General features: G+C 44.7%; 1 protein-coding gene across 2 annotated transcripts in view; it reads left to right on the top strand.

Moving 5' to 3' along the window:
• AUTS2 (activator of transcription and developmental regulator AUTS2) overlaps nucleotides 1–23,045 on the top strand; it is a 660,967-nt gene that overhangs the window by 137,874 nt on the left and 500,048 nt on the right. For both annotated transcript variants that reach the window (XM_042879514.1, XM_042879515.1), the window contains exon 2: nucleotides 16,240–16,449. In XM_042879514.1, coding sequence (XP_042735448.1) covers nucleotides 16,240–16,449 — 210 coding nt within the window. The remainder of the gene's footprint in view (nucleotides 1–16,239; nucleotides 16,450–23,045) is intronic.

Raw genomic sequence — 23,045 nt, 5'->3', positions numbered from 1 at the left:
GTGGCACCCACCTGCCCCCAGGCTGCCTGGGAATAAATGCATTGGACTTTTCTATCTTCCTTTTATTTTCTGTTCTCCAGTTGTGTTTGGGGTCCTATAATGTAATAAGTAAATTAGAAGTGCTTTTTAATCACTTAGTGTTTTCTTGAGATAGGCCCATTCATAGTGGAAAAGACTGAGAAAGACTTGCTTGCACTTCATTGTCAGTAGTTATCACCTAATTATATGCCAGGTATTATTATTGCAGTGAAATTTAAAATATAACTGTCATATAATGAAAAATTGTACTGTTCTGCTGTTCTGAAGTGGAGACCATCTGAGGTTGCATGGGTAGTTCTGGTACCTTCGTGCTTGGCAGTACTTGATGCCTGATTGTTCTTCTGGTGTGTGCTTCTGTATCCAAACTCAGAGGAATATTAAGAAAATAGTTTGACAGCCAGTGGTGATTTTGGGTTCTCCTAGAGCTGAATGTCCTGGTTTCAACCCAGGCAGTGTTAATGGCTCTCGGATGTGTTGGTTGTTATGGAGTGATAGGAGCATGCCCAGGATCTGAGGCATTACTTTTGGAGCGACCCTCGTATTTGGTTTGCAGTTCTCTCCTTGGGGGCAGTGAGCAGAGGGTATTGTGGTGTTTGGCTGCTTGCTGGGTTAAGCCACAACACAAACCTGTGTCCTGCATTGCAAAGAGGTAAGAATTCATTGTTTGGGAATGAAGTGGCTGCACCTGCGCTGGCAGTTTGACATGAGAGTAAATGAGCTGAAAAGGTAAGCGGGCAGCAATCCATTGCAAACTAGGTCACCTCCACTCAACTCGTATGACCTGAAGTCATAAGTCCAGTTTTCTCATCTCTCTGTTTGAGGTTGGCCTGGAAGATGCTGACAAAAGAGGAGGGATTGCGGCTGATTTGTTGTTTTTGCCTGCAGGCAATTTGCAGATCGTTTCTGCTGGATCACAATAGACATCTTATTGAAAACCCAACGTGTAACCCCACCCCTGCCCCCAAGCCACAGCGGTCCTATTAACAGGATGATGTTCTTTCTGACAAGATGGAGCTCAGTCACATTGCTCAGGCTGCAATCTCTGCAGAGGGGTGCATTTGTAATGCATTCATTCTGTGCTAGCTGTGGCACTGACTGTGTGTGAATGACTTTATGGTACATTGCAGCATGAACACTGTGCAATTCGATGGTGGGAACTGGTGTTACAGTTTGACTCTGAGGTGACTGCACGTGGAACTCGGCCACTGGGGATCCACGGCCTCAGGTTAATGTGTATTGCAGTATTTGCTCCTGTCTGCTCATTCAGACAGCTTACAGAAGAGCAAGAAGGGAATGTCCTGCCACTTGGTCCTGTGTCTTTTTAAGAAAATGACTGTTCTGGGCAGTTGTATCAGTGGGCATTAGGAGGACTGGATCATTAATATTTAACTGTGTTGGAAGTAGAAAGCACTGTAACAATAATAATAATTTGCACTTGCACAGCACATTTCTCCTGAGGATCTCAAAGCACTTTACAAACCATTTAATTAAGCCTTACTAAATCCCTCCGAGGTTTATTATTAGTCCCATTTTACAGATGGTTAAGCAAGGGCATAAAGAAGTTAAATGGTTTGCCTAAATGAGTTAGTGGCAACAACAAGCATGTGCTTCAGGAGCCTGCCCACATCTCCCCTCTGCAGCAGAGGTGATGCCAGGTGGGCAGTGCCTGGCCAGCAGCAGCTCCTGCAGGATGAGAGGAGGTGCCTGGGTGGAGGTGGTTCACTGACGTGGCTGTAGGTAGATGTTATTGCCACCTGGATGTGGAGCTTGGCCAGAGGATGGATGGAAACTGAAAGCATGGAAGTGAGAGTAAAGGTGGGCTCAGTTCTGGCTTTCCAGCTGGCCAGCAGTCTGTTCTTTCACCAGTGACATCATCATTGCTGTTTTAACTCTGTGGAGGCTGGTCCTTCTTTGTCAGTGTGCAGCCTTGGCCAGCTGGGGGCTGTTCCATGCAATAAGGAAGGAAGCTCTTAATGCTGGCTCTGAAATTATTTGTGTCATTAGCAGCTGCTTCTCCTCAGATGCCCAACGTGAAAGGTTGGTTTATCAAGACATAAAGCAGAAGCACACAGACAAGGGGGACTAGTGCTTGCTGCTTAGCTGAGAGCCACTTAGGAGGGTGTTCATGTACAAATGCATTAGATTATGGTTAAGCAGCTTATGGACATAAAAACACATTAGAACTTTACAGCATGCTATAAATTACAGTTTTGCGGCATTCGCAGCCGCAATGTTAGGTAATTACATTCATTAATCTACTACTAAGAGCACATAAAGTTGCCTCCCAAATGGTGCTGTGTGCTCGTGCTCAGCTGGGAGCGTGCTGAGAGCGGCCTGCCCTCCTCCACACTTGCTTGGAAACTTCACAACTTCTTCATGTCAGTGGGCAGACTGGGTTTCCTAGTCGGTGTATTGATCTAAAGAGCAGAAATCCACAGTGTAAGAATTGCCGGTGATGTCTCACGCAGCCCTAAGCTTTTTCTGATGCCCTGTGAGCTGCGAGTGGACTTGAGGCAATTTCATCTCTGCCATTCGTCGGCCTTTCCATCTCCACTGTGTCCTCCTGGATAAGTTTGACACAAGTGTTCAGCTGCCAAAGCTGGGTAGCAGGAGTTTCTGTGCTTCTTCCTAATGTGTCCTCTGCCCTAGCAGATCGCACTCCAAAAAGCAAAGATGAGAAGACCTCTAAGAACCACTCCCACTGTATGATAAATACACACATCCTCTTACACGTGTAGCTTAATGTCAGTAAGTCAGGAAAACAAGTCTGTTCTGTCTTCTGGCTGTAAGATTTCAATGAATTTGGTTATGAAACTCAGGCGTGGGCGACTCAGTGAGCGTAGAAGGCTGCATTGGCGGCTGTGGTTTATCAGCCACTTCATCAGTTGGGTTTTCACTTGCTGTTCTGCTTTCACATCAAGATCATCTTTACATCTGTATGAAAAGAGCCATGAGAGCTACCTGTGTTACTGAGGGCTGAGATGGTGAAGCTGTGACAGGTACTTCATCATGCTCCTGTCTTCAGTGCAAGGCATTCATCTGTTTGCTAAATAGAGGTAGTTTCAATGACACCTGAACGTTCCAGCTTCCAGGGGATTTCTTTGTCATTCCTGACAAATTTATTATCCCAGCCATTAAATTAATAAAGCACAGAGCAGCAGCTTTTTGAGGAAAAAGCTGTTCTGGTGCCACAGAAGCCCCTTGAGCTCTAACGTAGAATGGCCTGGGTTGGAATGGACCCCAAAAATCATCAAGGTCCAACCCCTCTGCTAACCTTCATGTCTTATACCAGACCAGGCTGCCCAGGGCCCCATCCAAGCTGGCCTTGAGCTCCTCCAGGGATGAAGTATCCGCAGCCTCTGGGCAGCTGTTCCAACACCTCATCACTCATTCTGTGAAGAACTTCCCCTCTGACATCCAGTATGCCCCAGTGTGTCACCTTGCTGTGTGCATGGAGCAGAGCTGTCTCCCCTCTCCCCAAGCTCTGTGGCTGGGGCATGAAGAGTGTGGATGGGTCTCCTGTTGGAAGTGACTTGAGTGGAAATGGCAGCTCTTCTTTTGAAGGGCAGTGGGGCTGAGCAGTGCAGGTACGTGGGGCAGCAGGATGCTGATAGAACCAGACTCCAGGGTCTTATGCAGCTGCCAGCCCAGCCCTGGCCCTCCCAGCAAAGCAGCTGCCGCTTGAGGTTAGCATCAGGGACTGCCAGCACTCGGGCATTATTAATGCAGAGCTGTGTGTGGAGCTTCCCATGCAATGTGGGGAGGCACCCATAAACTCGGGCTTTCCCTTAGTGCTGAAGGACTGTGGTGAACGCCGCTTCCCTTTGTGGTACATGCAGCCCCTGAGCTCGAGGGTTTTGCTATTCTGCTCAGGCATTCAGTGACTTAATTGTGTGATGGTATTGATGTAAAATTTAACAGCCACTGTGCGTATTGACTGTAGCTTCATTGGTTGCTGCTGGAACATGCTGTGCGATTGCCCTGCTATTCATTTAGCTGTTTTGGTCCATTTATTAGATATTACAGAGATTTTCCTTTTCTGGATAGAACTGGTAGTGATTTCTGCACTGGAAGCCTATTGGGAATGACTCTAATCTAGTTTCTGAGGATTTGTTTATTGGGGCAGCACATGCTGGGCTAATTTCAGGGTACATGTTCCATGGTATCTTCTGTCTCCACAAGTGAGGTTATAACGAGGGGATGTAGTCCTTCAGCAGCAGTTGTTTTATTCCCCTACCCCCCTTAAAAAAAAAAAAAAAAAAAGCCACCAAAAACGCCAGGAAATCAGAATTGGCTCTGTTAGCATTTACTGGCAAATTAATGTTCCTAAAGACTGCCTTTTGCTTGTTCTTTCTAGAGCTTGGAGAAATAAGATTTCACATAATGCATCTGGGATTGGATTACTGGATTGAATTCTGCAAAGTACGCTGGGGACAGCTGAGTCTGTTTAGAAAGCAGCTTAGCCTCCCTAAGTCAGTAAAAATTCAATTCATGATAGTCAATGAGGGAATTTTCAGCATTTTTTTTTTTTTGTTTTGGCTGCTTTATTTGCCTTTGGATGGTCGTGCTTATTATTGAGGTCTATTAAGCTTTGGGTGGAAGGGGATAACGGGTACCACCTATTTCTGAAGACCAGGAAGGAGAAAAGCACCCTGCAGACTGACATCCTCAGGCCTGCTTGCTCATTGAGTGTAACTTGCAGGAGCTCCTCAGCTGAGTTTTGCACACTGTGACCATTTCGGAAAACCACAGAAATACAAAGGAAAGCATTCAGGATTAATGAAAGTTGAGGAGGTGATGGTTGCTGCTTTGCATCGGTTCCTTTGTGTGCTCACGAGTTCCCTCTCCTTCCTTCCATCCCCCTTTTTCCCTGCTGAGAGTTGAGGTTTTGGTCCTCAAAACCAGGCCAACCACATGATTGCAGTGCAGATGGCAGTAATCTCTGCATGTGACTCTGACAGCAGATCCCAGGACGCAGCGGGGTCTGGGAAATTCCAGCTCTGTTGCAGAGATGGATCGCGTCCCAGAAGAGCAGGGTCTGAACGTGGCTTCTGTGTGTGAAATGGTCCTGTGTCTTGTTTCGGATTTTTTTTCTCTTTCCCCAGGCAGCAGTGCTGGTGCTTCTGGCTGTGATCCTCGCAGCTGTGCTTTTATGGGGAGGAGAACATAAGGGAAGCTTGCAGTGAGCTGTGCTGGCCTGGGTAGGGAGGGCTCTGTGAGCACAGGGAGGCTGTCAGTGTGAGGTAGGGAGGGTGATGAAGTAGGAAGGCTGGCACGTGGTTTTAGTGAGCTCATCAAGAATGCAGGAATTCCAAGTGATGTTGTTCTGAATGAGATAAAGACTGCAGTGGGCACAGAAGTGCGGCGATTCCATGGGCTGCATCCTCATCCTGAAATAGGGAATGGGCAAAGAAGCCAAGTGCTTTTGATCTTCCCACAGGAAGAAATAATGGCCTTGTAGGTGAGGTTTAATGCTCTCAGCAAATCTTTGCAGCTTATTTTTTTTTTTTACATTATAGTCATTTTCTTGAGTCGGACATCCTTGCTGCCTGCTAAGTAAACACAGAAAGCATAGATTATGAGTTAAGAGTATCGACAGCATTTCAAGTGCTATCAGAGAACATTTAATTCAGTTTAATTTTGTGATAAATCTCATGTTTAATCCTCTGGTTGCTCTGTAATCATGTCTCTATTGATCTTTTCTGAATGACTGCGTGCAGTTTAATAAACTTTGCCATTAACCCAAGCTTTCTAAAGGGGGAGATTGATTCCTGTATCAAGTCCGATAGAACCAATAAGCACCTGAACATCATTAAATCTGTCCATTATAAAACATTTGCATTAAGATCAAAGTAAAAGCGTAGAGGTGAATTTGCAGCTTATTAGAAAAAGTTTGCAATTGGAAAGTCTCAGTATGTCACTCAACATCAGCAGCAGTTTTCAGCCTGCCTGATTCAAGCTGACACCTCCTTTCATTTCCTATTTCTCAAATCCGTCTTTCATCCTATTGAGTGACCTCCTTCCTTCCCCCTTTTCCCAGCCATAATTATATCCTTTAATTTATTCCATCTTTTTCACTCCAGGCGTTTGTTTAGTCCAGGTTTTTGAGGTCATTTTTTGCCTCATAATAAAACAGCAGAGCTTGAGTGCGTTTTGGCGTGTTGGTTTGGATTTATTTTCTGCCCTGGACTTAAATTTTATACGGAGTGCTTTAAAAACACAAGGTATAAAATAGGGTAGGGAATGGGGGACTGACTGCGGAAGTGAGGGGAAAAGAAATGGCCTTTTTCTCAGATTCCTTCTTTTAAGTCATATGCCCCTCGTTCCTCACTGGGGTCTCCTCCCACACCACTGCTGCCTGCATCCATAGGGCTCTGTATGCAGGGACGCTGCTTACACAGGATTTAATGCCAGCACTGAAACATGCTCCAGGTTCTGTGTGCTGGTGGCCTTGGGAGGAGCACCTGTGTGTCCCCTCAGCACCCCGTTTGAGCTGCTGAATGGTCCCTCCATTGGAAGGAACCTTGGCAGTGTTTGCTTCTCCCATGCGTGTGCGTGGCCCCTTTGTTCCTGCAGTGCCCGATCCCTTTACCTCGTTAAGTATTTAGCATTATGAGGCACAGATGAAATAGGATGTGGTCTTACTTCCATTTTACACATGAGCACCAGTGCACGGAAGGGTAAAGGCCCAAATTCTCAGAGCCATTTATTTCCTTTGGAAAATCACTCAATGGGAATTAAATAGTTTTTGGCCCCTGAATACTTGCTTTGTGGACTGGGGCTCGGCTTACTTGCTGCGGGTCACGCAGAGCCGGTGGAAGATGAGGAATTTTGAGCATCCCCCAAGTGCCCACGTTAATAACACAGCGTCAGTCCAGCCAGCTGTAATCCTGTGCCTGGCAGGGTACAAGCTGTGATAAGATCAGACAGGGGAGATTTGGATACCAGCACCAACAAGCAGCTTAGAAAACAAATCTTCAATAGGAAAGGTGAGCGCAGGCTGATACCTGGGAAGGTTCTAATTCTCTTCAAGATATTCTGCAGCTCTCCAGAGATACGTTGCAGAGCTTTATCTGCTTTCTGCTCTAGGCAAATTTTTACAGAGAGACAGCAGCTCGGATGCTTTTTACAGGAGAAATGGTTACAAGTTCAGTCGAGACAGCCTGATATACGATAAAGCGTGCTGTGAATCTAAGCATTGCTTATGCTGTATCATTCACAGTTTTTGTGACTCCTCTCAAGTTTGCTGGAGGCATTAGGAAAGCTCTTGACTTGAGATGCTGTGTCTGGGAGCTGCGGATCTCCTGACTGCATCCCTGCTAAGTTGAATTTGTTGCTTCTAGGTGGCTATAAACAAGAAGCATCGCAGAAATTGCTTTTCCAGCCGCTGAGTTGCTCTGAACATCTAAACTGAAGCATCCTTTAAAAGATCTGCCCACAGAGCAGCTTTAAGTTGAGTATTTGCAGGAAGCGCTGTATTTTCAGCCTGGCTCAGCTGTAAATGATGTTTTCTCAGGTGTATGAGGCAGCTTTATGGGGTCTGTGCCCTGTAACAAAACTGATTGGTGTCATCCTCCTTGCTTTTCCTTTTTTGTGTATTCACACTGAACACATTATGCATCTGAAACAGAAGGGAGGAACCCTGTTTGCCCTCCTAGGAATGGCTGAGGGCACCTGGTGCTCTTTGGCTGATGCCTGGTAGATTTCAGAGCAGCCACTGGGCTGCAATGAACGCTTTGCTGCAAGGATTTGACGTGTTAGCAGGAGCAGGGGAGCAAAGACAGAAAATACACGTGGCGGTGCTGCGGTGGGCCTTGACTGTCTGCTCCTGCTTCGGTGTTTTATAGCTTTGTAAAGGAACAACAAAATAATCCTGGCATTTATTTCACCTGTGAATGTGAACGAGGACTCTTGAGATGGGAGCAACTTGCAGCTGCTTTGTAAGTGGTGAGAAGGACAGGCAATGATAAATCTGGTCTGTTATGTTAAGCTGCACTTCTGAGCTGCAGAGTGGGATTTGCCAATGATAGGCACTCTACAAGAATGTAATCCCTCTGGTTTTTTGTTCATCGAATTTATCTTCAGTCTATCTGTTTCCTAAGGGATGAATAAGCCTGCAAATGGAAAGGTTACGTATTGCTCTCTGTCTTAAAAGTTTTGTTCTTTTCTATTTTATTTTTTTTTTCAGACTGAGTGCTAGAAGGAGGTTTCATTTGCAGAGGAGTTGAGCTGTTGTTTTTTTCTCTCATTGCACAAAGGTTCTGATCCTTTTCCTAATGAAGCGTATTACAAAGCTCGTCTCAAGTGATGCACTTCTATCTCTGCACCTTCTGTTTCTCTTCTTCTCTCCCCTCATTCTCTAATTACCGTCATTTCATTTTTAAATGTCTCTGTGAATCTTTTGTGTGAGGCTGTATGCCATGTGCTGAGAGCAGCAGTAGAGTTAAGTGCTTCCAAGAGAGAGAAAGAGGAGGAATATTGGGCAGCAGGAGCTTTGAAAAGAGAAGAGGTGGTCTTGCAAGTAGTTGGACTTCTTGGCCCGTGAGATGGAAGAGAGTTGTTTCAAAATTACATTAAAAAAGACACTAATTGTAACCTTACGATGACTTTGTGAGAAGTTTTTCTAAATCTCCTCTTTGCTCTGCTCATTTGTGTTGTCATTTTGTTCGTTTCCAGTACAGCAATAAGCACATGTGTTTTCATGTCAATTCTCTGCCTGTGTTACAGCAGTCCATGTCCTAGCTGCCTTTACCTGTGTTGTCTCAGAGCTTTTCTTGTGTCAGTTCTTGGAGATCAGATTCTCAAAGGTAACATGGCAGCAAATCTCACCTCCTCTGTGGTGTCCCCAGTATAGAGCCTCTCTGTGCTCAACTGGGTCCTAAGCTGACACGTGCATGTCAAACACTAGCTGCAGGGCTCTGCTAAGATTTGTGAATTATCCTTTTCATTTCAAATCTGAACAAAAAGTGCAAACACATGTAAAGGGGGAAAAAAATACCAGTGTGGAACTGGAGAGCTGCTCAGTTATTTAGCTGAACTGAAATTATTTGTATTAGCAGATGCCATTACTTGGTATGGTACATGATACCTGTTGGAAGGTATCTCCATCATGGAAGATGAGTTTTGTAGGGAGAAAAATGTTTATTCCTGTCATGACCTGAAGCTCACTGTTATTCTCATACAGAGGTATGCGTGTGAAACGTACACAACCCTGGCTTGTCCCTATGAATGAATGTGTTTTTGCATCAAATTAAGTTGTTGCTGTGCATGGCTTGGCTGCATGGAATAAAGGCGCTGTGTGCAGCGATGGGGTTGTTACTGTGAATGTGCAATTAGCAAAAGGAACAAATTCACCTTTTGTTGGGTGCTGAGTAAATGCTTGCTTCCCTGTGCCTATCACTAATGATAATGGAGCAGGAGAGCAGTGCAGCCCTCAGTGTTGACAGCAGGATTTAAAGCGAGCACTTCTGGGGATGGATTTGCTCTCTGCACTCTTTCTCCCTTTCTTTTCATTCCTCAGAGAATGATAATAAACAGTTTGTGAGGACCCTGTGCTGCTCACAGGGTATATTGAGCACATTTACTGAAGGCCCAACCCTTAAAGCAGGAGTAGCTTTCCCTTTGCTGCAAGAGCTGTGTGTGTGGGATGGTCCTGGAGGTGTAAGTATGCAGAGCATTGGGGTGAGTCCTGTGTGCCAACAGCACTCAGATGTGGGACCCAAATCCTGCCCCAGCATGACAGAAATCACAGAATCACAGAAAAGGAGCACAATGCTCATCCAGTTCCAACCCCACCAACCAGCAGACCAGGCTGCCCAGAGCCACATCCAGCCTGGTCTTGAATGCCTGCAGGGATGGGGCATCCACAGCCTCCTTGGGCAGCCTGTTTCAAAAGGAGGAGATGAGGGAGCAGACCTTAGCAGAAGTGCTCCATCTGTACACCTGTTTTGTGCAGTGTCTGTATGCCTGGTGATGAACACATCTGAATGTCCATTTGCTCTTCTCTACATTGCTGCTGCTGTTTTATTGACCTGAGTGCCTTTGAACACCTGAGCAGTTATGTTCTGCTGTTGTGAAAGGTGATGTGTAGGAGGAAGTTTTAATCTTTTGTACTCAAATACTTACAGAAACTTCATTTTAAACATGCTTTTTATCACATCAGGGTGAAAGCTTGTAAGATAAGAACGTGTTAAATATTGCTAAAATCCCATTGAATGCAGTGAGGCTTAGACACACATGTAAGTGGTTGGTTTAATTAAATGTGAGAAAGTTGTTGGGGTAAAGCAAAGAACCAATGTTATGCAATTGTGTAATTAATCACAAACGAACAACCCAGATCTGATTTGAGGTAAGAAGTGTCATTAAATTGTTGAGAAAAAGAGTATCTGGGTCCAAACTCTGTGTGTTTAGGAAAGGAATGATGCGTTGGTTAAAATTCTGTCTGGGGCTGTTTGTTTTGCTGTGTGAAATACTACTTTTAGATCACCTGGTAAGGTCTGGTGTCCAGGAGATGCTTCCAAAGCTGGCAGGCATACAGTGAGGATTGCAGCAGGTATTCCTCTTGCTTAGATTGGTTAAATGTAACTAGAGCCCCGTTTTTAGCTCTTCTTCCATCTCACGTTTAATACGTGGCATTGAGGGAGGCCATCAAATGATGTATTTTAGAAATAGCCATTATCTGTGTCCTTATATTATCTGGGTTTTGCAAAAGCCTGATTTGCAGGAGAGCTCGGTGCTCCCAGTTACTGCTGCAATCAATGAAAGCTGTCCTTCATTAGATAAAGTGCTCTGTTGGGCTGAGTTCTTTGAGAAATCAAATCCCAGTCGCTTCCTAGTGGGTGCTTAAAATTAGCAGACGTTGCTGACCTGAACATGTCAGGGCTGTGTGTTCCACCTCTGAAATGCAAAGAGTGAAATATGCTCCTCTGGCTGAGCTGCCTTTAGATCTATATTGGTGGTGTTTGTTGAGCATCCGATGCTACAGCGAGAGGTTGTGCAAAAAGCCCTTGAGGAAATTAATAACCGTGCATTCAGAAGAGGGTTTGAATGGAGCCTGAGTAAACATCCACACGTTGAACAAAAAGGTGAAAACAAAATGCTGAGTGGCTGCTCATTAACTGAGCACCTTCCATTCTGCAGGGGAAATAATGGCGTGCCATCATGTAATTAAAGATTGTATCGTAACGCCTGTGAGCGGGAGGGCTGAATTCGGGTGGTGGTTGCAGCCTCAGTCCTGGCCTTTCATAACTTCCAGGTCCTTGACTTCATAACCTCAGTAATGTGCCTCTAGTGCTGCTTTTTTTGTGTGTGCAGTTCAAATCAGCAGCACCTGAAAAGCTGCCGACTGTTTATCAATGATGTTGTTAACAAATGACGTTGGGATGAAAAATCAAAGCAATCTCTTTGCTACAGAAGCTTTTATAAAACATATCTGAGCAGACAGCAACTTGCATTTCTATTGTTTTGCCTTCATCTGTAAGCACCACGTACAGCCCTGCAGGCTGGGACGGCGTTCTGTCTTCAGTCTGTTGCACAGCCCCTTTTGCACAACACTTTTTTCAGATTTGAGACACGTGCAGAAGGCAACAAATTGTAATTTCATGGAAACAAAGGCAACAAATGAAGCTAGATTAAATCTTTCTGCTGAGGTCTTGGAACTTGGAAAAATGGCAAATGGGATGAACAAATGGGCTGCTGTGCCCGGACTGGGTGACATGCTCATCAGGCCCTAGAGTCCTAAAATGCCATCACTGCCACACTGGTGAGTCCTCTCTTTTGCACCATGCTGTATACCTGCCTTCCTTTCTCTCCGGTGGTGTTTTAGGAGGATTCATAGTTTATTTCCCCTCAGATAAACACTTCTGAGGAGTTAACTGTGCATTCAGAAGAAGGCACAGTGTGTTTAGCTATCTTATCTGGAGGGAAGCAAAATGATTATTATAAGCATTTTATTTTCTGATTGTGAAAGATTGCAGGGTCTACTCACTGCCTTGTTCTCAGACCTTTACATCTTGATGTTACTGCCAGAAGGAAAGTAAGGAATTACGGAGAGAGGGAAGGATTGAAGTCTTAAGGCACTTTCATCCATCAGCTTTAAAAGTTCTTCCCAAATTTAACAGAAAACCCAGTAAGATTCACAACTTCCCTCTTGTGTGCCCCATTCCTGGAGGTGCCCCAGGCCATGAGTGGGTGCTGGGCAGCCTGAGCTGGGGGTCACCCAGCCCATGCAAGGCTTGGAACTGGGTGGGCTGTAAGGTCCCTTCCAACCCACGCCAGTCTGTGGTTCTCTGATTCTATCATGGGCTCCACAGGTACCTTCATTGCAATGTGATTTGATGATAGAGAGGTGCTTGGTTTCAGGCTGAAAATGCATGCACTCAAGATGAGGTTGGGCTGGTGGTGTTTCAAACCAGTTGTTCTAGAGAACGCTGATATTTCATGGCTATGGAGTAGTTTGGGGTGTTTAAGAGAAGTCTCTTAATTCTTTATATCTAATTTTATTATTGAGATGAGGTGTAAACTCTTAGGCTCTTACACAAAGCTATTGTGAACTAGCAGGAGCCTGACAAGCAAATAATTGGAATACAGTTTTGGCCTGACACAGTTATTACTTACTACACTACTTGCACACTGTAACATACTTTCATTTTAGAAAAATAATAACACCTGGGCTCACGTTCAGCATGAATTCAGAAAGTAAGTTCTTACAACACTAGGATCAGAAAAATGGCCTTTAATGATGACTTGAGGAGATCGAGGCTGTCTGAAGAAATGCTTGGCTGCCACTGGGGACCTGATGTCTAATTAATAAGCTGTCACTTAGGTAGGAGGAAGATGGACTTTCCTGAAATAAGTAAGGGATGGCTTGCTGGAGGCTTTAGTGCTCAGTGAGAGTGCTGTGTGTCCTTCAAGCCTCCTGGTAGTAGAATTAACCTGTTGTACCCAAGCAGCTGCTTCTCCTCCTGCACCAGTGCAGGGCTGGGGTTGGGACTGATGCTGTTAGTGGGAGCTGTGATGATGGCAGAGCCTCCCACTCGTCAGTGTTATGACAGGACCTGTTAGCAGGGCAGCTCTTCTCCATGATGCAAAGATGTTGGGTTGATGAGTGTGCCCAGCAGAAGCAAAACAAATGGATTATTTTTTTGAGATGGTACGGTACACTCATAAATATTAATGCACTTTTTTGTGGAATTGTATGTAATTACATATTTATACGTGTAAGTCACCTTCCTGATACACTTAAGGCACTTTACTGATGAAAGATATCTCCGAATAAGGTTGTTTTAAACCGTGCCTAATACGTTTGTATGATTTATTTAATAATGTGTGGGTCTGTGTGCTGGCAGGAGAGGAAGAAAGCTTACATTAAAGTTGGAATGCATCGTTTGCAGGGTGTGCTCAAATCAGCTCTGTGGCAGCTGCTTAGAAATATGCCTCGACGTGAAATATTACTGCATCTTATCTATGTAGATAAGGTCTGTGCAGCCCTGTCACCTTAGAGTAATTGCAGCTTATTACTCTAATCATGACGATGCCTAAAGTCCATAATTAAGACTGTGCTGACTAAAGTAGCACACGGTGCGGTACGGCTGTTGTCCTGTCCCAACAACAGAAAGATAGGAATGGGATGAGAAAGGTCAGAGCGAGGAAGTGGTTTGTGCAGGGCCGTGTTCCCAGCAGAGTGCCTCCTTCCCAGGGGGCAGAATCTGTGCCCATCCTCTGCAGCCTTGTGTGCACTCAGTGTGCCGGAATGGTTCGGGGCCATTTGCACCCTGAGGAGTGAGATTGACAGAGCAGTGGCTGCTATTAGAGCTGGTTGTAGTGGATCCTGCCTGCGTGTCTCCAAGCTTTAACTTGTGCTGTTGGAGTCCAGTCTGCAGATACAGATTTGGAGCAAGCAAATAAGTGTATTTTAGGCACCAGATTGTATCTGTTGAATGCGACGAGAGGCTCTGTGGTACAGTTGGATAATAGGAGGTTTTGACCCACAGTGCTCTGTAATTTTCTCTGCAGCAATGTCAGCTGGCAGAAAGCAGCTAGCAGTTCTGGAGGACCCCAGTTGTCTAAACACCAGTCTTTGTGTCTAAATTTCATAGTAAACCCATCTACCAAGATGCATTTAGGGGCCGCAATCTGCAGAATGACAAGCTGTGTGTGTATGGAGCTGCCTTCTGTTCTTATTGCATCTTATTTTTTGGAGACTTCTGCAGGTTGTTCCTGCAGATATGCTGTTTTCATAGAGAGCAGAAGGATTTGTGGCCTTGGTGTTGCTTATCTTTGTTGTAGGTATGTTTGTGCATTCCCGTGGCCCAGTGCTCGTGTGAGCCAAACCTTCCTGTAGGTCTGACAGACCATGAAACCTGAAATTATTGGTGAGGTTGGCTACAACGTGGGAGTCTTACAGGGATGGTTAAGGCAGGCATGCCTGGAGTCTTCTGCAAAATTTGACCCATCTTGTACCCTCTGTAAAGCTAATGGCAGCGAGTAATTTCTTGGTGGTGGTGTTATTCCCATTAGACGTTTTATAAGCTTCTGGAAACCTGCCACTGTTTCATTGAGATCTTCAGCTGCAGGGGGAAAAAAAAAAAGGAAAAAAAAAAATCCCACAAAGCAATTTAATCATTAGGAGAATGTTTATTTTCTTCTGGAAGGTTCCTCTCCTTTTCTTTGTTTTTCTTTCTGTTTGCAAACATGAGCTCTGCGTTTGAACCCCTGCACTGGTACAATGTGCTGTTCATAAAGCAATGGATTTTTTTGGTACCGAGCTGAAAAAAATATAGCAGTGTGCTGGCAATTATGATAAGGTGTGTGGCTGTTCTGTGATACAGTGATGAAGGATCTGGAGCACAAATGTGATGGGGAGTGGTTCAGAAAGTCAGAGAAAGTCTTACAGCTGCTGTCCATCTGTAATGCATGTGAAATTCTTCTTTTATCCAATACCAGATTGGAAAATTTGCTGGCTTCAGTTTAATTAATCGTCAAGTTGGTTTCAGTTATGAATTTTATGACATTCTTGTGCATTTGGGGAGCATTCTTTAATTAAAGTCAAACTGTTTTTTGCTTGTAGGCATTTTTTTTTTAAATTTAAATATAGCATAATTGGAATTATACTCTCCTAAACTTGAGTCTCAGTGTGACACAGGGACCAGTCCACCAATTGGTTTCTCCCAGCTTGTCCTGCTGTCAAATACAGTATTAAGTGATGATAAAAAAAAAAAAAAAGCATGGAGGCTCACAATATCACAGCACTTCATGGTGCGGAGCAGAGAGCTTTTAGTCAAAGCTGCCAGGAATGTTAGTAGGAGATGCTTATAGTGTTAGCCTATTGAAGTAGTGTGTCCTTATGAAGGAATACTGTATTCTTATGCATGCAGTTCTTGGAGAGGCTGGGATTCAGCTGATTGCATTCATTAAAAGCCCAATATGTGTTGTCATGTCCACTCTCCCAGTAGCATCTCCCACGGACCCGTTGTGATTCCTCCATCTTCCTCTGCCGTTCATTCTGTATCACTGGGAAATTAGCACTTATTTAAAACAAAAAATGGTTGCAGGATATCAGGAAGAAAATACAGTAACTGAAGGCTGAGTATCAGAGGTTGTGTTCATATTACATGAGACGTGAGTGGTTTTTTTTATAGACAGATGTTGATTCTGGAGTTTAAAGAAGGGTCACTTTCAAAGTGTGCAAATACAACCATAGAAGTTGTTCTTTTGATGTTTTTTTTCCTTGAGATTTGGAAATGTACTGAGGTCAGGCTTGAGGAAGAATCAACTGAAGGCAATTGAGATTCATTGACATTAATTGGCTTTAGGTCAGCTCTTGCCTTGTCCTGTCAAGTATAAGTCAAAAGAAATAAGTATAAAGAAATGTGAAAGGCCAAGGCTTGTTTAAATAGAAGGGAATTGTTAAATGTTATAAACATATGTTGTCTTCTAAATGCATGCTCAGCGGATGTGTGACACGTCAGAGAATTATGAGGTTCATGGTATGAAATCTGAAGCTGCGCACTCACTCACATGTTTTATTTAGCATTTGGCTGACTCTTGTTTACCTGGAGGTCAGTGAGGATTGTTTTGTCTTCTGGTGACCGTTGCGTTGCCTTGAGTGTGCTCAGATGGTCGCTCTGGAAATTGCTGCTTGAAGAGGGCTGACCAGATCCCAGCTGTATTTTGACCAGTTTTTCTTCTCTTCCTTTGCAGAAGGACGTGGCTCTGAAACCTCAGGAACGCGTGGAGAAGCGGCAGAATCCTCTGGCCAAGAAGAAACGGGAAGCACTTACCAATGGGCTGTCATATCTTCCGAAAAAGAACAGACTTCACCACCACCAGTACAGCTCTGACCGAGAAAACGATCGCAATCTTTGTCAGCACCTTGGGAAAAGGAAGAAATTACTGAAGGGCCTCAGACAGGTAGGAGAGCTTGTGTGGGGAGGGGGGACTCTGGCTGTTGGCCCATGGTGTGTAGAAGTGGATTGTTTGTTTTAAGGGATCTCTGGTTTGTTTTGACTCCTTTGTGGTTGCTTTCTTGTTGGGCTCTTGGGTGCCGCTTGCTATCAAGTCTTGGTGTGAGAAGAGATTGACAGAGTGGGAGAGAAAGTGGCTTCTGGAGCTGAGCTGATTAATGGAAGTCCAGAGGTTAGAAAGAGTTTCATGTAGGCTGACTGTGATGCTGCCAGTGCAAATAAATGTGTGTGTTATGCTGCTGTGCAGACTTTGTGTTGAAAATACACCTTGTCTTTAGACACAGAAACCTGAGATTCTCTCTGAAGAAGGGCAAGGTGAGGGAGTTGTGAGAGAGCAGCTGTTAATCAAGACAAAACTCTTAAGACTCATTATGGGTGTGAGGAGCTCATTTGTAGGATGTCAGTGCTACCAGCGTGAGCCCTTTTGGGTTACTGATCACCTATCTGGAAGAAGAATTTCCTGCTTGCTCTGCGCTGAGGATGTCTTACATCTGCTGAGCTGCAGGTGTACAAATGTGCAGAATCCAGGAGTGGAAAGCTTGAGGCTGGAAGTGCTGGTCTCTTTTCTTCAGGACTGTACAGTGCTGTGTTTCCCATTTTTAAGACAGAAAAAATTCATGGCAGAAGTCATTTTTCTAGCAACAAAAGCCATGTTTGGCTTTTTTGATGAGTGGTATCCTGTGTGTTTATTATATACTAAAAATAAATCAGGTCTTGGGCGTTTTACTTATGGCCTGTACCTGTTGGTTGTTTGGCTCATTGTCTGCAGTGATGAAGTCTGAAGAAACAATAAAAGAGGCCAACTTTAACCCAGATTTGAGTCATGCTGTTGGCTCTTCATCCAAGATGCATCTGTTTAATGGAGATAGTTGGTGTTCTTAAAACGAGTCTTTATCATTGGTTGGTGAAAACCAAACATTGCTTTGCTGAGAAACTTAATGGAGAAAACTGAGATTTGCTGCTTCTCCTTCTGTGACCTCAGGGAAATGGGAAATAAACTTTGAGAACAAGTTTGTTGACTTGCACTGCATTTTGGTAATGAGCTGCAGAGCCTGGTAAAAGTCTTTTCATTGGGTGTATGTAAAACTAAAATAAGAGATTATAGAGTTCAGCCATGCAAACAAATTGTATAATATCTATACTACCACACCTGTTAAAGGTATTTCTGCTCACTTTGGTATTATTTCTGTTTCTGAGGAAGGCTGGCAGATGCTTCAAGGCAGTTGATGCAATGTATATGAGTAGATGTTGAGAGTTGCTGTGTTCCTTCGTTGTTTTCTGTGTTCACCTAAGCCGCCTTCTTTGTGTTTCTTTTCAGTATGTGAGATGGTAAATATCTCTGCTTTGTACAGTAGGAACTGGCCTTCAGAAAAGCTGACTTCTTGCACTTTTTGATTCCCCTGGCATAGCCTGCTGTCAGGTGAAACCTTTCTGCCTGGTACTTAAGCAACGAAGGAATCAGCCAAGCTGCTGATGGAGGTTATTTGTGAGGTTATGTTTTCAAAAATAAATATACACTGACTTGGAAGGTATTGAGTTGACAAATGTCATGGAAAATGCTTTTCCTTTTAGCTGATAAATCTGAGAACTCTGCTTAATTCCTGAGGGATAAACCTGAAAGGAAATAAAATATCTCGCTCAGTATAAATTTAATACATTTGGAAGGGGTACAGCTCCTTAGACAAGAACATTTTAGTCTTAAGAACATTTAGGTACTTGTAAATCCAAGTGGCTTTGGTATTTTAAGTGCGAGGAAGAAAAATATGTAATAGACAATAAAGCTTATTTGAAAAGGCACACAACTTTTACATGCAGTATTCATACTAAATATTTTCTGCCGTTTCTCTCAAGGCAGATGGAAAAGATCCTGAAAAAATGAAGGGGGCTGATAAGTTCTGAGGATGATTAGTTCCCTCTGAACATATAACATCTTCCCTCCTAGAGCAGCCATTGGCTGTGCGTTGGGTTTGGTTTCCCATTGTCGTCCCACTGCTGTGCTGGGCTCTGGCTTGGAAGTAAAGCTGCCTGTTAGATGAGAGCAAGTCAAGAACTGGGCCCACTGCTGTCTTGTACTGGACACAGTAGGAGGATCTGAAGCCAGTAGGGTGGTGGGACACTGGCATGGGCTGCCCAGAGAAGCCACGGACGGCATTCAAAGTCAGGTTGGATGGGGCCTTGGGCAGCAGCCTTTGGCCATCATGCTCGTGGCAGATAATCTTTTTTTCCCTTCCAACCAGTGCCATCCTGTGATTCAATGTAAATTTAGCTTGCTGCTGGATATCTATCTATCTATATGGAATCTCTGCTGTATTAAGGCTATGTGATTTAGACATAAGCAAGGTGTCCTGCTCCCGTTGTCCTCAGAGGAATCCTGAATTGTCACATGTGAATGTTACGGTTGGATGGCAGGATGCCATCTCAGCGCTGTCACTTGCCTTCCTGTGCTGGCAAACAAGTTAGGCTGCAGTCTGTCCCTGTTGGGAATGTTTTACACCTGGAGATCTTGTTTGTCGTTCTACCAGTAGTTAACAGTCCTGTCTGGTACGTCTCTCTGAAATCTGTTATCTGCTGGCAGTAACTCTCACATGCAGGATTTACAGTACGAAGCTCCCTCATCAAGCAGATTCAGTTGAAGTCAGCTATTGGAAGGACTGCTAATTAGTTTTCAGAGAAAATCTTTGCAGTATTCATGCAGGTATTTATTCAGCTATGCTGAAATGCCTACAGGTTTATTGAAATCCGGAAAATGTGAAACTATAGGTTAATTAAGGCTCATATTTTACTAGCAAGAAGACTTTTGAACTCTTCTTTGTGAGCTCTTATAAATGTACTTATTAAATGCCTTGAGGAAACTTCAGTTGGCGTTAAGCAAACATAAGACTCATCAGAATATTTCTCCAGCATTTTAGATTTAATTTCCTTTACATTAATTGGTAGATGGAGTGTTATTATGCATTTCCTTTAATGCTCTTGTGGAAATCTTGAGGTGAGTATTGTTAGAAAAGGGATGGGAAGAAACTGTAATGGTGTTTAATGTGGTGCTGTTCCTCAAGGTCCGAGCAGAATGGGGCATGGTAGGAACAAAGGGCTCTGATTGCAGCAGGTGTGTTGGTGGCAAGAGGAAAGATCAATGTTCTTTGTTCAGGGGGTAATTGTTCTAGAAAGAACAGAAGATGCTGACTTCTGCTACCCCCACCATCTCCTTCGTTGCCTTTTTATGGCCTCAGCTGGAAGATTCACATGCTGTGTTGTAGGAGAGGATCCTCTTCAGTGTATATATTGCTCTGCAGCAGCAGTCTGGGTTCTGTGCTCAAGTCTGTGAGCTGCTTTATGTGCAGTAGGAGATGGCATTGTGTGCTATGGAGCTGTGCCTAAGCCAGCTGAATCCCAATTCCTGGTGCTGAGTGAGAGACACTGGCAGAGAGGCAGAAAATGAATTAAGGAAGGAAAGCTGGTGATGGAGAGAGAGGTGAATTAGAAGGTGAGTTTTAGTGTGATAAAGAGAAGAGAGGGAAGAAGAGTAAAAAGATGCATGTCTCAATCTGAGAGCTATCAGCTACAAGCATTAGCTCTAACCTTGCAGTCCATTTACATGAATCAAATAAGGGGGAGGGAGGAAAGTACTGAAACTTTTTCTTCTCGGAATTGAGTCAGAGATCCCTTGGCAGTCTTGCCCTGAATCTGCATGTCTTAGACGGGAAACTAAGGCTTGGTGGCTGCTCTCCTGCCCTGCCATCGTCACTTGCAGACATCAACTGTGCTTGGGATCTGGTTGCAGCAGGCTCAGCCTCAGGTGTGGAGGTGGCAGTGCCCTGCTGCTGCAGTGGGTGATGTACCTGCTGAGGGCTGCTGTCAGTCCTGCTGGTGGTGAGGAGCCAGGGCCGGGCACGGCAGGTAACAGCACACTGTGGGACCTGGTGTGAGGTGCAGGGCTCGTGGTGCTACCGGGTGGGAGCTGAGCAGATGGGTTTGATTGTCACCGGCAGCACGATTCCAGTGAGAGCTGGCTGCTGACAAGCCATTTACAATGTGCTATTTACAGTTTGGGTTTGCAGTCTCTCAATGACATCTGAGTGCTCTTTAGCAACTGCTTTCATTACTGCTTTTCTAAGAGCTGTTAATTGAAAATGAAGTTGTGGGTGGGCTTTGGGAGTGAAATAGTGCCTGTGAGTATTATAGGCAAGCGCACAGAAATGTTTAATTCCTTTTGACTCCCAGCGTGCAGCTTTGTGCAGGAGCATGGGAAAAACACACAGACGTGTATGGTTTGGGGTTGGATATCTCTGTAATGCTGCACAGAGCATGCGTGATGAGTGGTGAAGGCTTCCATCTCCTCGTCTGTAGCTGCTGTGATTTGGGGTTGCTGTGTTGGCAGCTGATGGATTTAGATGATGAAAGCTACAAAAGATAGAGAAAAAATCAGGGCTGTGGAATGAAGTTGGTGGAACACCAGAGGGGTGCGTGGGCTGGTTTTTCTCTGCTGGAGTCAAAGGCTATGTTGCTACTGACTTGCAGAGTGTGGGGCAGACCTCCGTGCCTGAGGAGCAGCATCAGTTCAGCATAAGGAGAGCAGTAGGACTGCTGTTCAGGGAGGGAAATTGAGATCACAACTTGTTCTGTTTGTAAAAGAGGTGTTTTTTTGTTTTTTTTTTTTTTTTAAAACGCTGGCACAGCCGTGTTGAAATTGCTAGGTTTGTTGTTTGTGTTGCAACCTACACAGCATGTTTGCAAGCTCTGTGCAGTGCACAAAGCATTTGCAAGTTTTGCTGAAAGGTTACAGCTACCCGAAGCAAATGCCACAAGCAACGCATGCGGGAGGCCTGAAAGAACAGTGCTTTGCCTGCAGCGTGTTGGTATCATCATTCAGGGCAGTGGTTTTTTTTGGCTGGCATGCACTGCAGCCCTGTGACATCCAGAACCTCACACAGAAGCAGGCAGGGTGAAGCCGTGCCCCACAGACACCTGCACACATGGAGCAGCAGCTCTGGGATGCTGCCACTCAGCTGAGGATGCTCCTGCAGTGCTGTGTCCCCGGCACTGCCCCCCCTGTAATCACTGCTTTCACCTGCAATTTTTCAATAAGCTATTGAATTACACCTCTCTAAATGATACGCTGCAAATCCAGCAGGTCCTAATTGCTAATGATGGTTCTGAAAGACTTTCATTTGACTGTAATGAGGTTTGCAAGCAATCAGCTGCCCTCATCAGAATTGAAAACACATATAATGTAAAATACAGGCTGATGGGAACGTTGCGTTTTCTTAAAAGGAGGAGGGAAGAGGGAGATGTTCTATTAGCAGAAGCTGTGACATATTTTAACACCTTGAAAACATCATGTGTGAAATTAATTCTTTTCAGTATTTTACCATCTGGCAATGTTATTGTTCTGTATACATTGCTGTGTAAAGTGTGCTTCCTTCGCTTGGGTACCAGCCTGTGTTTGAAATAGTAATCGTGAGTCAAATTGATTACTGAGGATGTTATCCCTGCTACATAGGCTAAAATGTGTGTTGGGAAACCCTGTGGGCTCAAAATGTCTCTTCCTTGCAGAGCTCCACTTGCAGGCCTGCTGGTGCCATGTCTCTCTGTGCATAGCCATCCCTGCTGAGAAGGAAACTCTGTCCAGGTGTTTTTTGTTGGAGGAGAAAATGCCTGTGTTCTAGATTCAGTGCTGTGATAATTGTTCCATAGTGCAGTACCATTTGATCCTGTCTGTGTGCCTGGAGCTTGGTGCTGGCACCATCAAGCTGCACTATGGGCTCTGTAGTGTGGAGGAACACGGCTTGACCTGGCCTCAGCCTGGTGTTTGCCCACCCTGGCTGAAATACCAGTGTCTGTGGTGGGGAAGGTCTCTGGAGCAGGATAGGAACGTGGGTGTGTGGTCACAACGTGGTCCCTGGTGTCAGGATCCTGAGTGCTACTTGTAGAGGGAAGAACTTGTACAGCTGGGGAGGAGCATGGCAGAGGTGGATCACATCTGGAGGCAGGAGGAGGGGATGGGATAGGGCTGCCTCTGTGTTCCTTCTGAGGCTATTGGCGTGAGCTGCTTGCACTAGGGAAATGACAGAAGGAAGGCTTCTCTGCTTCATCTGCTTTCTTCTCCCATCGCTGTTGTGTTGCAAGTGAATCAGGCTTGTAAGAGAATGAGCAGTGTTGGCACGTTTTTATTTCTAATGCAAATCTTGCCGCTGGTTTGTGATCCACCCTGCTGCATCTTGCTTTGTCTTTTGGCTCTGGTTTGTGCAGCTGTGGGGCTGCCAGAGGCTCCCACTGGGGTGTGATGGGCTGTCCCTGCAGTGGGGCCCCAGCTGCTCCCCCCCATCTCATGGGGCAGAAGCTCCCACCACGTTTTCCAAACTGGAAAAGAAAGATTAGAAACACTGAGTTCCTAGGTTAACCTAATTATGTTAATCAATGAGGTACCTTGAGAATAACAGTATAAGAAAAATAAAATTACTGTGCATGGAGCAGTTATTGTCTTGCAGGATTATCTTTTCCTTTTAACGCTGGCACCCTACTTTAATTGAAAACTTTAATGATTAC

This window comes from Lagopus leucura, unplaced genomic scaffold, assembly GCF_019238085.1.
Source record: "Lagopus leucura isolate 7727_CA_CO unplaced genomic scaffold, USGS_WTPT01 Super-Scaffold_100024, whole genome shotgun sequence".
In the NCBI taxonomy this organism is placed as follows: Eukaryota; Metazoa; Chordata; class Aves; order Galliformes; family Phasianidae; genus Lagopus; species Lagopus leucura.
This window is presented reverse-complemented; position numbering and strand designations above follow the sequence as displayed.